Source organism: Anomalospiza imberbis, chromosome 17 (assembly GCF_031753505.1).
Source record: "Anomalospiza imberbis isolate Cuckoo-Finch-1a 21T00152 chromosome 17, ASM3175350v1, whole genome shotgun sequence".
In the NCBI taxonomy this organism is placed as follows: domain Eukaryota; kingdom Metazoa; phylum Chordata; class Aves; order Passeriformes; family Viduidae; genus Anomalospiza; species Anomalospiza imberbis.
In genome coordinates, this window is record NC_089697.1 from 13,547,742 (window position 1) to 13,563,403 (window position 15,662).

The following is a 15,662-nucleotide window of genomic DNA, read 5'->3' on the forward strand; positions in this document are numbered from 1 at the left end:
CGGCCCGAGCCACCGGCCGCTCCGCAGCGCGGCTGTCCCCGCTGCCGCCCGGGGACGGGGCAGCCTTCGGGAATGCTGCGGCTCCCTCGGGCATCCTCCGTCCTGGCCCGCCGGCCAGCCGGGCTGCGGGCCCGGGGCAGGGCGCGGCGCGGGCGCGGCCGGGCGTGCGGAGGCGGAGGGGCTCGGGCTCGCACGGAGCGGGGCACGGGGCACCTCTCCGGGCGATGCCGGCCGGCGGCTCCGTGTCCGGACGGAGGATGCTCGGTGCGAGGGGAGCCCTCTCCGCCCGCAGCCCCGCTCCCGCATCGCAGCCGAGGACCAGCGAGCCCGGCCGCTCCCCCGGGCGCTCGGAGCGCTGCGCCCGCCGGGCGGGTGGGCTCGGCTGTGACAGCGCTGCCGGCGCGGGGAGAAGGGGCAGGAGGGGCAGGAGGTGCAGAAGGGAAGGGCTCTTCCATCGGGCCGCTCCATCCTCGATTCTCGGTTCCCCCGCCCGCGCTGGCAGCGCCGCTCGGCCGCTGAGTCAGAGCCGGGGCCGCGGAGGCTGAGCGGGCTCCGGGGGACGGGGCGAGCGCGGCACGGCTGCCTTTGAGGGGCCCTTAGTAGCGGCTGTTTGTTTTCTCCTACCGCAGCGAGCTCCCCGGGCACCTGCCAAAACACACTCGTTAACACCTACACCCAAAGGGGATCATCCGAGAGCTCCGATTCTCGGACAAGCCAATGGAAAGACTCTTGAGTGGCTTTATACCGCCTTAGGATCAGGCCATTGCCCTGCCTCGTGTCTCCTCGGCTTTCTCCAGACAAAACTCCCTCTCTCCTGAGCGCTCCAGCTGCTCTTAGTCACTCTCACAACAGCCCGTGGAAGTTATTTTGCTGCAGAGCAGCAAAGGGAACGAAGAGACTTCGCGCTCCTGTCAGGCACCTCACCTGCTGCAGGACAGCAGCACCAAAGCACAGGGCAGCACCGTGGCAGCACCACAACCCCTCCCAGTGCTGGGCAGCTCTGCTCTCCCCGCAGTCAGAGCCCAGAATGAAAAGCACTAATTTATTTTTTATTTCCAGATCTAATGCTTGAGACCACAGTAGCCAGTGGAGCAGTGCAATCCGATGCTCCAGAAGGAACATGCTCCTGGGCCCCAGAATGTGTTTTTGCCTTATGCAAATGCTTGCTCCTGTCAGTGGTGCAGGAGTGATTGGAGCAGCCTCTGCCCCCGACTTGCCTTTGTGTCACGAGGCTGCTCCCAACACTTCCACGAGGAAAAAGCAGCAGGAAACTGCAAGGGGTTAATAATGCATGGCACTTTTGGGATCAGTCTCTGCCTCTGGGAGGATTCCTGCACCCACAACAAAGTGTTAGAGTCTTACTAATGCAGGGTGTGTAAATGATGATGTGTTAATAATTTTAAGCCCTTATCCCCTTTTATGATTGGAGCAGGCTCGGGATGAGGAATGAAGGCTCTGCACAAACACCCTGCCAGCAAAAAGCTGCTTCGGTGGCTTTGCTCCCTGAGCTGGGCTTCAGCAAGTCTCAGCCACGGCAGAGACCTTCCCCAGGTGCCCGAGGGTCCCTGTGTCATCCTGGGGTCCCACAGCTGTGAATTCTCTGTCACTCGACCTTTCTCTCTGCCAGCCTGTCCCGGGGGACACCAGCTACAGCCAGCAAATGATTCCAAAGTCCTTCGTGCAGGGCAGGAATCACATTCACAGATGGGACCCTGACAGAACTGGGGCACTCTTCCATAATATTCCAATAGATATTCTAAGTGAAATTTCATCACTCATTTTTTAAAAAAATAGCCAAGGATAATAATATCCTAGAACTTCTTTTCCACTACTGGTCTAATCTATTTTTTAAAAAAAACTATGATATGTGCATTCCTTTGGTTTGCCCAGCAGACTTCAGAACTTACTGGGAACGTGGACATATGAGCAATTTTTCCATTGTCCTTTCTTGCCAAACCACTTTAAGCTTGAAATTGGGGGGTAATATCTCTGACTCAACCTGACCCCAAAATTGAAAAGTGGTGCGTGTGCCTGTGCCTCTCAAAGGAACTACCAGATATTTCTCCCTTCTCTCTCCCTCCTTTTTTTTTTTTCTCTAATAACACTCCCCACTCTCCAGACCAAGCAACCAGTCACTCACAGTCTGAGCTCATTTTAAAGAGCTTGGATTAAGTCCATGTGCAAGTTTTAGTTGCCTGTTAAATTTCTAATGCCTGCCACATACACCATTAGAACACTTAGATTTTTAAGACAGCATTGACTCATATTTTCTTTGGGTTTTAGCAGCTAAATAGACATGCAGCTTTCTTAATCCACTTTTTTCTACCTCTTTTTCTTTTAAAAAGTTTAATGTGAAGGTGTTGCAGTGTTAGAGATCCAGAGTAAATTATGTATCATGTGGGACAAATAATAATTAGCACAGACATTTCTGAGATCAAATAAAATTTCCTCATCTCAGAGCATCCTCTGCTCCCTTGCATTAGTGAAGTTGTTGGTGCAAGGATTACAGTGGGGCAGTACAAGTAGAAACTGAAAACAGTAAATGAGAAGTTACGTTGGCAGTGCATTTAAACACTGAGAAATACGTTAAGTACTCTCTAACTCCCAGTTTGTATTACACTAGAAGTGCTCTTTTTAGCTTTGTTTTTGGATTCCCCGTCCCCCAGTACCTAGGTAGTCCAGTATTCACATTCTTCTAAAGTTTGATTAAAGTACAGCCCTGCCAAAGGCCAGCACGGATCCAAGAATGTGGAAAAGGACTGCTTCCATTCTGCAGTTCCCTGAAATGGCAGCACAGTGTATTTCCAGTTCTGCTCTGTGTGGAGCCTGCTGCAAGCATACGTGGCTGCAAGTTTTGTTAATGCTGCCAAGGACAGGCTTTGCTTCAGTCCTTCAAACACCTTTTTGGCTCCTGAAAACAGCTTCATAGAAAAAAGCCCAGAGTTAATGCTGACTCCTGGATCTCAGGGTGCTGAGAGCCCAAGCAGAGCTGGCACCAGTCTCCATGACCCTGGACACAGGAGAAATGCATGGAGGATCCTTGGAGAAAGGAAGGCTCTGATGTGAAAAAGATGGAGGTTTAGGAAAACCAAGCAGTGTTTCTGGTCTTTGGACCCTGTACTCCAGTGTTTCACTCCAGCCTTAAGGAAACCAAGCTTTGGGAAGCGTTTGTCACATCGTTTGGGTTTTTTCTTTGATGTTTCTGAGTGTATATGCTGGGCTGAAGAGCCCACAGTCTATTTAAGTCTAGGATCTTTCCTGCCTTTCCTTCACCACTAATTATTAATGACAGACTGTGGGCAGTATTTGTCAGTTATGTAGTTATTAACAGCTCAAACTTAATTTATAATGTTTTATTTTCATTGTGGGCTCAAGAACCTGTTTTGGGTCTAAACTAAACTCTACTCAGCCTTTGGAAGGCTCCAAAAGCTTCAGCTGTCACTTGAGCTGGATCCTGCAGCTGCCTGCACCTACCAATGGCTTCATGCCCCTCTAAGATTTAGGCCAGATCTGTATTTTGTGCATTTGTAACATTTCTGCTCAAAATAACACACAGGTAGGTCCAAACCCAGCCCCCAGAGTGTTCCAGCTCTGTCCTCTCAGAGCGTGTGGAGACACTTGTTCCTATGGGTTCTGAGCAGTGATCATATGGGAGCGGTGTCCTCGTGTGCCCCGAGAGCTGCAGGGACAAACTCCACTAAAGCCTGGTGGCTCTTGCTCCCTGACGTCTGTCAAGTTGTCTGCTGGGCAAAAATCCTTGAATCCTGCAAGCTCAGCTAATTCCTGTGTTTCTCTAGCGCTTTTCTCATTGCTGTCCTGTCACCCTCATTCCTGGGCAGAGTCAGAACTGATGATTACGTGTGCTAGCAGCGAGGCTCTTTCGCATGACACGGTCCTCTTGGAAAGCAAAAGGTGCATTTTCCATTTGTGGAGTATTACTAATCCTAGGAGTAGCTGAGGATAAGTTTCAAGCTTCACCTAATGCCTAATGGGATGTAAAGGATGGGACAGAGCTTTGGCAGAAGTCAGGGTCATCTCCCCATGCCCTCCTGCCAATCACCTGTATCTCACTTTAAAAGCCCGGTGTTTTTGTGTCATTTCTTTCTGAGGCTAATACAATTGATGCTCTCCAGTCGTGCTCCGTGTGGTGTCAGCTCTGAGGATGACAACTCTCTTTAGTGCTAAGCCAAGATCAGCAAGTATATTTTGTTTTTCTAATGAATTTTAACTAGCAGAGCCGATGATAAAAGGCCAGTGCTCCACAAACAGTAAGGATCACTGGACAACAGATACAAACAATCCCATTTAATAGATGTTTAAACAATTCAGAACAAATCAGGCTCTCAGAGAGAGCAGCACAGGTTCCGCAGGGGGCCAGCAGTGTCTGTGAATACCTCGGTGAACATTCTGCCTGCAGGCTCACCTGCCCTTTCTGACAGACACTTCTCCCCATCCCCTGGCACCTCCCAGTAACCAGTGAATGCCACAAGGCCTGATTCCAGTGTGACTGCTGCCCACCTGGCCTGACGCAGCCTCCCAGCAGGTTTGGCTGCTCCCCGAGTGCCCTTTCAGCCCCAGCCCTGTGTGGTGGTTCTGCTCACCCAGAGGTGCCCCCGCTGCCACCTAGGAGCTGCAGGGGGACCAGCCAGTCCTGGGCTTCTTCAGAAACTCACTGAAGAACCTGACTGCAAACCGTAGGGAAAGTCTGAGCTCTTGTCCCCTGGATGAGCAAAGGGTGTGATGAGAAGGCAATTTGTCATTACTTGGCTGGACACATTAATGGGGAAGGCAGTAGGTTGTAAGCCCAGCTGCAGAGATTCTGGTTCATGTGTGCTTTAAAACAGACTTTCTGCGACCTTAGACAAGTAACGTAACTTAAAGATTTGTCTTGCAGTTAATGCTGCCGTGCTGACAAGCTTAGCAAATAAAAACAAGCTGAAGTAAACACCAAAATACTTTTTTAATGATCTTGGTCCCTCTGCCTTTGCCTCCCTGCCCTGTGTACAGACTAGGAGCATTTTTCAAACTCACAGACCTGATGACAGCCATCTGCACACTCATAAAGGGCACCACACAAACAGGTAAGCGAGGGAACAGCTCTCTGACCACAGACGCTCTGAACACACAAACCCAGGGTCCCCAGTCACCCACGAGTGAAGCCACTGCTGGTTGTAGCAGCCATCCCAGGGGCAGCAGGCTGTCGGGGGGCAGTGACCAGCACCCTGTGCGGGGCCAGGGGAGATGGGATGAATGGAGTCAATGTGGTGGAGGTGGCTGGGGGCACCTGGGGAAGCTGGCAGCAGCCGGCTGTGGTCAGCAGGGAACGCGGCCATCCTCTGAGACGCTGTTTGTGAGCGAGGCAGGAGAACAGAGGCCTTGTGCACGATGGCCCCGGTGCCTCTGAAGGTGCTCCAGCTAGGAGAGGCTGTCCTGTGCTTACAGACACCCGCTGCTGCCGCAGCCTGCCACGGGAGCGGGAGCACATGGCGTGGGATGAGCGAAGCCTGGAGCAGGCAGGGGCAGCGGCCGCGCTGCCGGAGCGGCGGGGACCCTGCCAGTCTCCGCAGAGAGGGGCTGCGGGACACAGCCGCTCATGCCGAACGCGGGGCATCAGGGCGGAGATGCTCGGCCAAAGGGCATCCTTTCTGGAGCCCCCCGTGCCGGGGCAGGCCCGTTATCCCCGCTGCTGCCAGCCCGGGCGCGGGGCCGGTGCGGTGCTGCCGGGCCGGTGCCGGCTCCTCCCCGGGGGCGGCCCCGGCGCAGGTGGCTGCGAGGAGCAGGAAGCTGCCCCGCTGCCGCCCGGCCTCCCGTGCCGTGCCGTGCCGTGCCGTGCCGTGCCGCTGCGAGCCGTGCCGCTCCGAGCCGAGCCGCCCGGGGCTCGCCGCCCGCACCCGCCGTCGGGGCACCGCGCCCGCCGCAGCCTCCCCAGCCAGGGCATTTCTTGGTGTTTTCTCGCGTTGTTGCCTCCGTTTCCCCGCTCTGACCGCCCGGCTCCCGCTGCCGGAGGCTCCGCCGGGTCGCGGCTCTCGGGGCAGCCCCGCTCCCGGGCCGCCATGAGCGCCGCGGGCCCCGGGCCCGGGCCCGGCCCCGAGCCCGGCCCGCAGGAGGGGGACCCCGGGCACGGCCCCGGCACGGCCCGGCCGGACAGCCCGCAGGAGGAGTTCGACTTCTCCATCCTCTTCGACTACGACTACCTGAAGCCGATCGAAGGTTGGTGAGGGGCCGCCGGGCGCGGCGGAGCCCCCGGCAGCTCCTCGGGGCACGGCGGGCACCGCCCGGGGCCGGCCCGGCCGGGCCGCTGGCGTCTGGGGGCTGCTTGGCCGGCAGGTGCTCGCCCAGGGCTACTGGAGCCGAGTGGCTCGGTGTCCGGCCGGGATGCAGTGTCCGGGATGGAGTGTCAATGCCGGGATGCGGTATCCGGGATGCAGTGTCTGTCCGGGATGCAGTGTCCAAGATGCAGTGTCTGGCTGGGATGCAGTGTCCAGCTGGGATGCAGTGTCCGGCCGGGATGCAGTGTCCGGCCGGGATGCAGTGTCCAGGATGCAGTGTCTGGCTGGGATGTAGTGTCCAGGATGCAGTGTCTGTCCGGGATGCAGTGTCCAGGATGCAGTGTCCAGCCGGGATGCAGTGTCCAGGATGCAGTGTCGGGCCGGGATGCAGTGTCCAGGATGCAGTGTATGGCCGGGATGCAGTGTCCAGGATGCAGTGTCTGTCCGGGATGCAGTGTCGGGCCGGGATGCAGTGTCCAGGATGCAGTGTCTGTCTGGGATGCAGTGTCCAGGATGCAGTGTCCGGGATGCAGTGTCTGTCCGGGATGCAGCGTCGGGCCGGGATGCAGTGTCCGGGATGCAGTATAGCACCGGGATGCAGTGTCGGGCCGGCTGCAGCCCCCGCAGCCCTGCCGCCGGCAGTGAGCGCTGCAGAGGCAGCGGAGGCGCTCGGCACAGCCCGGCCGGGCTCTTGCTGCCCCGCACCGTGCACAGCGTGCTCCGGGAGCTCCCTGGCAGCCGGAGCGCTGGGGCGTGCAGCCCTCGGAGCTGCTGCCCGCCCTGAGCCCGACCCTCCCGCAGCCATGGCAGCGGGCCGGGCACAGCTGGCTCCAGCCTGGGGACAGACACCACCAGCTTAAGTTAAAATTGAGGAAAAAAGAGAGGTTTGCAGACTGTTCTGCTTTTCTGAGCTTCTGCTGTGGTACTGAAAAGTGCAGTGACAAGTGTTCCCTGACTTTCTAAATGGTAATTCTGTCTGTTGATGGTACTAAGCAGGGATACATCCCATAAAATATAGATTTGTGTAAACCAGACAAAGCTGAAAGAGAGGACCCAGAGGAACGATTTATTGGGATGTTGTTTCTAAGATACATTGGTTTTGCTTCTGCACAGTGGAGAGCTGGTGTTCCCCTGGGGCATCTCAGAGATGTTGTGTTCCTGTAAAGGAGGAGACCTTTGAGGCCTGACTCGTGGTGTCATCAGTGAAATGGAGAGATGTTGCTGAGTTTTATCCTCTCTGCCCTTGTTTAAGTGTACAGATGTGCACCAGCATCGAAGCTCACTGGGGATGGTTCATGCCATCAGATGGACAAAGCTGAACTTTCCTTCAAGGCTTCATGTAGATCAAAATAAGCTACAATAAATCCACGATGGGGAGGGGTTCGTTAATGGTTTTAATGAAAATACACTGAATGTCAGTGAAAGCTTCAGATGCTGGTGTGTTCACATCTTTACAGTAGACAGTGCTGCTGTGAAGCCTTAAGTGGGAAGTTCTACAGAATATAATCATACGTAGGTGGGGGGTAGGAAGTTTAATCTTGAAACCACATAAATGCAGAGCAGTGTGTGCTTGTTGTAGAAGTAACTTCCTTCTTGAGCCTACTTTCTTCACTTTTGAATGACTGGAAACCATAATTAGTAGTAATTTTGTTTCAAAGATGGAAATCATTAGCATTAAAAAAAAAAAAAAAAAAAAAAGAGATCCCAACCATACATATGAGCATTGTAATCTGGAGAACATTCTCCCTGGCTTTGAAAAGGCAGCAGCTCCAGTCTGTAAGCAATCCAGGATACATCTGCAACCTTTAATGTACAAAAGATTAAAGCATGTTTACATGAGAGCAGAAAATGGTCAAATTCTGAGCAAGGGCTTTGTCCACATGCTGGTGGTAACTGATGCTCATTGTTCATGTGCAGGCCTGGCCTTTTCTGAGCTGCACTTGGGCAAACAAGTCCTGTGCAGAGGAAGATTCAAAGTGGAACGAAAACCAAAGGAGTGGGTCCCAGCACTTGAGTCTGGTTCCTGCATTTGGAGTCCTCCCAGCCTGGTCTGCTCCGCCCACTGCTCATGACAAATCCTAAAATAGCAAATCTATAAGCATGCTAAAAGGGATTTTGAAATTTAAAAATACGGAAAAACGTCAGTGTTGGGCTCTAGGAATGGATTGGGGTGAACGTTTATTCCTGATAAACAGTTTTTTAAAAGGTTGGAATTTGGCAGTGTCCGTCCAAAGTTGTGTTTGAAAAGCAGGACCTATATCACAAGTTGTTGTCATGGGGATGGCAGAAATATCCTTCCTGAAAGTGTCTGGCATTCAATAGTGCTTATGTGTGCCTGGGCCAACAGGAACAGGGACTGCTATAAAAGCAACAGGGAAAAGAAGGGTCACCAGAAATCCTGCAGTCAATATTATTGATATTAGATGTTCCTCTTGAAGCCAGCCATTTCCAAAAGCAGCAGTGCTGTAGGGAGTGCTTTTTACCTTTACTTGCCAGACTTTAATTAGCAATCTTCTCAGGATTTGCAAACAAGAAACATCTGCTGAACTCAGGGGCCTGCCCAGGTGAACAGGATCTGGGGAGCGTGGGCAAGGCATTCTCTGCTTTCAGGTGGGAGCTGTGATTTCATTGGCCTTTGAGGATGTTTTCTGTGTTCTTTAAGTGAAAAAGTGTTAGAGGCATTCCCTGCAGAGTTCCTGGGCAGGTGTTGGTAGTGGTACCAGTGATAGCCCAAATTTTAGCTCGTTTCAAACATGCCAGGTGAGTTAATGAGCATTTCCAAATGAGCTCCTACAGATAGGGCTCCCAGAGGAGTAAGCTCTGATTACTGCTCTGTGTGTTCTTCCCTGACACCTGTTGTTGGCTGCTCTGAGAGACAAAATGCTGAACTCCAGGCAGTGCTCTGCTCCAGCAGCTCCCTTCAGGCTTGTTGGGCTCCCTGTGTGCTGATCTGCTGAGAGGTGAAACTGCCACATCATTTTTAATGTTTGAGGTCAACCCTTCTGGGAGCTGATGCTCTGAGGGGTGTTCTGCAAATCCAGACAAAACCTGTGTTTAAATAGGATTCCAGATGAAACCCTGCCCTGAGACAACAGGTAAGAATGCAGATTGGTTTGGAGTATTTTCTCGAGGCTCAGGCCCTTGCTGTAGCTCATTAGACTCTGAGACTGCATCTGGTGATCTGAATCTACAAGGTCTGTGTGTGTGTAGTGGAGAGAGGGGAAGCAGGGAGCATCCATAAATATTAATATTCCTCCAAATGCCTGTTTGTATGTAGACAGGCTCCCAGGGACATTGCCATGTCTTGTAGGTGTCAAGCCCTGAATAATTTGTCTCGTTCCTTTTTCTTCTGCTCCCAGATGCAAAGCTATTAAAAGGAAAAAAATCTGAAATGCATGCAGTTGGGTCCTGGGGCTGGCTCAGGAACACAGGAGGCAGTGTTCAGCCCTGCCATAAAGAAACAAATATGCACATCTACCAGAGAGTTCCAGATTTCACTCAGGAAACCAGCTCTCACTTGGAGCTTCCAAGCAGTTAGTGTAAATAGCAGACAACTCAGCTTTTGAAAAATGCAAAGTAGCTCTGGACTGGCCCCTTCAAATGACAATAAGCAAGTTAATAAAAAAAAGAAAATAGACTCTTTTACTTATGCAAATAAGGGACTCCAGTTAAATCTCGGGAGCCGCAGCCAGCGGATGTGAGGTCAGAACCCAACTTGTGCCCCTGGCCTGCACAGGGCTATCTTTAGCTTTTCCTAGAGGACGGTTTGGATAAACCCAGCATGGAATGCAGCTGCTGGGTGGGCCTCTAGTCCCTAATTTCATGCTGATTGTCACATTTGGCTGAGTGGCTGGCTTTGAAGGCGCTGCCGTTTTAAACCAGCACAGGGTGGCCCTCCCTAAGCCATGTGTGCTCACACTGCCGTGCCCCGGGCTTGAGGAACCTCGGGAGCCTTTTCCTTTCTGCCGTGCAGAGAGGTGTGACAAGGAGTTTGGTAAATCAAGGGTCAAGTCCTTTGCAACTGAAATCCCTTGATCTCCTTCACCTGTGATTCGACTCTCGCTGGGTTCCTAAGGGCACACTTGAGGAAGCTGCCTGCCTTCCAGAGGGTTAGTGGAGCTGCCTGCACCCTTCCTGGGCCTGGCCAGAGGAGCTGCTTTGGTGGTTATTTGCAGTACAGGAGCATCCAGACCCCTGCTTCATTCCCTGCTGTGGTGAGGGAGACAGTCATGTGGGTGAAACCTGTGGAGAAAAGGGGCAGTGAGAGCTGGCAGCTTGTAGGCAGTTTGGGTGGGATCCCAGAGGGCTTGGGCGTCAGACTGCTCTAGGAAGAGGAGCTGAGTGACACAGGGAAGGCTGTTTGAGGCGGTGCCAGCGCTGCCTGGGTGTGAAACTCGCTTTCTTTTAACCCCCCGTCAAAGCAGAAGGATCTTTTGGTACTGAATCAGAGGGTGAATCAGCAGGGAAACCTCAGGCTGGGAAATGCTTGAGTGCAGGGAGAGGGGAGGTGCTGGAGCTGCCCGTGCTGAGGAGCTGTCTGTGAGGCAGCCGTCAGAACAGCAGTGGAGAGGACAGTCCTTTGCTGGAGTGTTCCAGTCTGTGTTCTGGGATGCAATATGCAGAAATGGATGAACTCTGGAGGGTGGCACAGCCTTGGGAGCAAAGCTGTATCTCCGAGTCGCTTCAGTCCTTGGAAAACACCTTTGCTGGGCTGATCCATCCTGTACCTGTTGTCTTGTGAAGGCTCTCCCTCCCTGGGGAGCCCAGCTGGAGGGTGGCAGGGCTGTTCCTTGCCGTCCCCCGTGTGGCAGAGGGCCAGCATGTGAGGTTTGCTGCCCTGAGCTCCTGCAGCCCTACCCCAGCTCTTCTTGGCAGCTCAGGGAGACGCTTGAGTGGTGCTGGGGCCATCTGCCTGGGGCCATTGCTGTGTCCTGGGCTCTGTGTCCCCACTGCAAGGGCAGCGAGAAGGCAGCTGAGCTGCTGGCCAGCAGCCTCTGCCCCTCACAAAGGCAGGGGCTCGACGCTGTTCACAGAAGCAAACTGCTGCTGCTCCGCTCCTGGGGCTCTGCGCTGCCCTCTGCTCGAGCAGACCCCTGAGCTCAGCCGAGCTGGCCGGAGCAGAGCAGCCAGTCCCCTCCTGCTGCAGCAACAAGCAGAGTTGCTGCTGATTTCCAGGGAAGAGCCGTTTATTGGTGGGGGCAGCGCTTGCTGCTTCAGCCTGTGCCCGCACCCTCGGCGGTGAGCTCAGAGCCCGCGCCGTGGCACCGCCGGCGTTGCCACGGGGACAGGCCGCGACGTCCCGGCGTGGGCAGGAGCGGCCGGGACAGTGATTTCATTGTGCCTGCAGCTCGGCGGGGCTCCCCAGAGCCCCGAGCCGCGCTCCTGACGAAGCCGTGCCGATGAGTCAGGGCTCGGCCTGTCCCGTGGCCGGCTCAGCGCTGGCATCGCCGCCGCCGCTGCGGGCGCTGCCCGGGGCACGCAGGGCTTGTGTGCGGCCGTGCCCGCGGGCCCGCTCCGCTCACGGTGTGCCATGCGGGGAAAGTAAATATCGTTGCTGCACAGAAGCTGCGGGTGTTGGCAGGGGCAGGCTGGGGCTTGCTGCGTGTGTGTGTGTGTGTGTGTGTGAGCGTTGTTACTCGCACCTGGAACGTGGCTCCTCCGGCAGGGCCAGTGCCAGGGCGAAAGGGCTCCTTGCGACACAGTGTTTCAGGGATAAGCCGAGCACATGTAGGTTCTCTGGAGCCCGGGTGTTGGTGGGCTGTCGCTGTGGGTGAGGGGTGTGTTTGTTATTCAGCACACTTCTAAAATTACACGTGCACGTAGAAATACATTTGTTTCTCCCATACCCCTCAGCATGAGGCTCCCCCCGCTGGCTTTGCTGCTGGGCGTGTTGAGTTTTGGTTCTGTACCTGCCGTCTGTGTCCGGCACAGCTAATTCAGTTTAAGGGGTGTGCTGGGCAGCTTTAGCTGCGGGTGTGCTGCACGGCGAGCTGAAAGGCTCACCTGTTCCCTGAGGAGAAGCTCTTCAGCCCGGAGAGGCTTCTGCTCCTGCTGCTCACCGCACAGACCCTGCCTCGAGCCTGGCATCCAGCCCGGCTCTGCTTGGGGCTGGTTTTGACCCCTGGCATCAGCTGGAGTCGGGGTGTTCTCCCCAGAGCGGCGGGAGCGATGGTTTGAGGGTGAGGGGGGTGTGTTCCTCTGCTCACTGCGGAGACGTGACGGGCTCTGTTCAAAGGGAATCTCAGCAGCAATCTCCAGGCTTGATGTGTCAGACCTGAGTGATGGGGATGACACACTGCTCCGGAGTGCCAAGGCTCTGAAATCAACGGCGCTAAAAATACGTTTGGCTCAGCATTCAGTGACTCGTTGCTGCTTGCCTATCCCCAAAACAGCTGTGTGCTGGGATTAAAAGCCAGAGGGAACCTTAAGAAATGTGCAAGCTGGACTGTCCTGTGCAGCTCCCCTCCCGTCCCAGCCGTTCTGTGTGTGGGTTTGTTTGCTCGGCTCTTGGGGTTTCCCACTGAGCACGAAGGCTCAGCAGTTCCTAAAAAAGAACAGAAGCCTGCTGAAAATAAGTCAAAATCTCTCTGCATGTAGAAGTTTCACCAGGAACTTCTGCTACTTTTGCAGAAAGCACAGTCAGCTCCTGGCTGGCTTTCTGTATGGTATTTTCTCATGGGAATTGCTGTTTCACATCATGTAGTAGTAAGAGAAAATGCTGGAACAGTAATTTAAATATTAAAATATTTAAATGAATCCCTCTGCCTGTGACATGCACTGATCTCTGCCCAGAGCGAGCAGATAGGGTGAATTAATCCCAAATTGTGGAGCTATATCAGGTATTTCCTGCTGGATACACTGAAATCTTTAAAAACATATACAAATCCTGGTAATGTTTTTGCATGTTTTTGCATGATAACAAATATTCTTCGGCTCCCAGGCTGGGGCAGCTCCAGGAGCTGCTGTCCATGGGAATACCTGCCATGACTCTGCTCTCTGGGATGCCACTGCCATGGCACACCCTCGGGTCTGGGACCAGACTGGAGCTGGGCTCTGCAGGGCTGGTGGGAATTCTGTGTTCCCTGGAAGCATCCCTGTGCTCTGCAGCCTGGGCAGAGTTTGCAATATGGGCATCTCTGAAAACTGCGGATGTTTGGTCCCAACAGGGAGAGGGTTCTACTGAACACTTACTTGTTGTTGTGTATTTTATAATCCCTGTCTGAAAACGTTCCCTGGGCTGAAATTGGAATGTGATTGCCCTTAATTGCAGGGCTGGATTCTTTCTCCCTCTCTTCTCTAACAAATATTTGTGAATGTGTTTCCTGACTCACATGAAACCTGTCACCAAACTTGCTGTCACGGTGCAGAGCCAAACAAATCATCACACAGAACTGACTTTTCAATGTAAGAGTTTGAGCTCAGCTTTGGTTCATGAAGCCTTTCCTGGCTGGGTTTGGCTGTGTAAGGAAGGTGTTTCTCCCTTCTCCAAAAGCTGTTCCTCAACATCTGGTTTTATGTAGACCTGTTTGGAAGCGATTTTGTGATGTGCTGCTCTCAGTCCAGCTCCTAGTTGGCAAAATGTGACCAAAGTCACAGCACCCGAGGTGTCACTAAGGGCTGTCCTTGGCAGGAGGGCAGCCCCGCTGTGGACAGAGGGGCTGACACGCTGCTGACCTGCCCAGGGGATCCCTCAGGTGAGGCTCAGGCAGCAGGAGCCTGGCTGGAGGTGTCTGCAGTGCGTCAGTCCACGCTGCACCTGCCCTGAGCACTTGAGCTTCCCTGGCTCTTAATCCAGTACTTCTCACAGGCATTAACTGCAGTGAAAAAGAATTAAATAATAAGCTAATATCAGATCACAACCAGTTTATAAATATGCTTTTTTTTTTTTTTAATCCAATGATTGCTCAGCTTCTGTAACAATATTTACAGTCTTAAAGAGACCCTTCTTTTTCCAGAAGAACCGACTCCACATAAAACCAACAGCCCACCCTCTGGAGTTACATACGCTCATGATGTCTTGGACTGTGGCCTCAAGCCATGCCCCCTGCCTTTTCCTAGCCTTTCTGCAGATCCCATGGGCAGATATGGACAGCCAGATAGCATAGGGCCAACACCTACGCACCCTGCCAACGCCGCAGGGGCCTCTGCTCCGAGCCCTAGGATTGAAATAACTCCATATCATGAACTGATTCATTCGGGGGGTCCCTTCCGCAGCAGAGACACAGATGTTCTGTTGGTAGAACATCAGCCAAACTCAGCCACCACTAGCCCGAGGGTTACCCTGCCTGTCCCTGGCTTTGAGGGCTACAGAGAACCACTGTGTCTGAGCCCAGCTAGTAGCGGCTCCTCTGCAAGTTTCATTTCAGAGACAAATGTATCTCCTTGCACATCACCATGTGTTTCACCAAATAATGGTCCTAGTGATGACCTTTGTCCACAGTTTCAAAACATCCATACTCATTATTCTCCTAGAACCTCTCCAATAATGTCACCACGAACAAGCATCACGGAGGAAGCCTGCTTGGGACGCCATTCACCATCACCCTGTCCCAACTCAAGGTCTTCGTCGCCAGGTGCAAAACGGAGGTACTCTTGCACCGGGCTCTACAGCACTCAGCTGCCCTCCGCCTCTCCTCGGCACTCACGGACCCCCTCTCCACAGCCCTCTCCTCGCGTCCCCCTGAGAGAAGACACCTCTGCAGTTACTTACACACAGCTGGCCAGCGCTCCCCTTTCCATGGATGCTATGAGCAGCCTTCCCACGGATCCTTCCTGTGGTGTCCCCACGAAAATCTGGAAAACCAGCCCGGATCCTTCATCCATGTCTTCCCACAAAAACAGCATTCCGTGTCACGTCTTTCAGACTGTTGACTTCCACGGGCCTTGTGAGCAGGAAGACAGGAGAAACTCTGCTCCAGAATCCATTCTGTTGGTTCCTCCGTCCTGGACAAAGCAGCTGGTGCCTGCAATACCCATCTGCAGGTATGTGATGTTTCCTGTGGGTGTGTTTTCCATGTTTTTTCATGGTTTGGTGTCCTGTGTCATGGCTGATGATCCCTAGGGAAGGTTTTCTTGGGCAGGTCCTGCTGCAGACCAGAGCTGAGTGCTCAGGGATAGCACTGGTTAATGGGAGCCTGATCCATTAGGATTCTGAGATGAAAAAATCAGGGCTGTGAAGAAACATCACCGAAGAGGTTCACTGATAGCACAGCACACTACAAATTTCCAAATGATTTGTCTAAATAGCAGATTGCAGACAGCCTTTGACAAAGGCTGAACACTCTGGTGCCGTCCTGCTGCTCTTAACATGGTGGGACTGCTTTTGTAAAGTCTCTTACAAATTTCCACCAAGGAAATGCTTTAGATAATGCCTGATTCAAAACAGAGCTCCAG

At 53.5% G+C, this 15,662-nt stretch overlaps 1 protein-coding gene across 5 annotated transcripts in view; it reads left to right on the top strand.

Moving 5' to 3' along the window:
* The window catches only part of NFATC2 (nuclear factor of activated T cells 2), an 86,013-nt gene that overhangs the window by 700 nt on the left and 69,651 nt on the right, over positions 1-15,662 (top strand). For 2 of the 5 annotated variants that reach the window (XM_068208071.1, XM_068208069.1), the window contains exons 1-2: positions 5,814-6,210; positions 14,225-15,251. In XM_068208071.1, the coding sequence (XP_068064172.1) occupies positions 6,054-6,210; positions 14,225-15,251 (1,184 nt within the window). In that variant the 5' untranslated portion in view covers positions 5,814-6,053. Of the gene's footprint in view, positions 1-5,813; positions 6,211-14,224; positions 15,252-15,662 lie in introns of those variants that run through there. The other 3 variants (XM_068208070.1, XM_068208072.1, XM_068208073.1) reach the window with 3 other exon arrangements.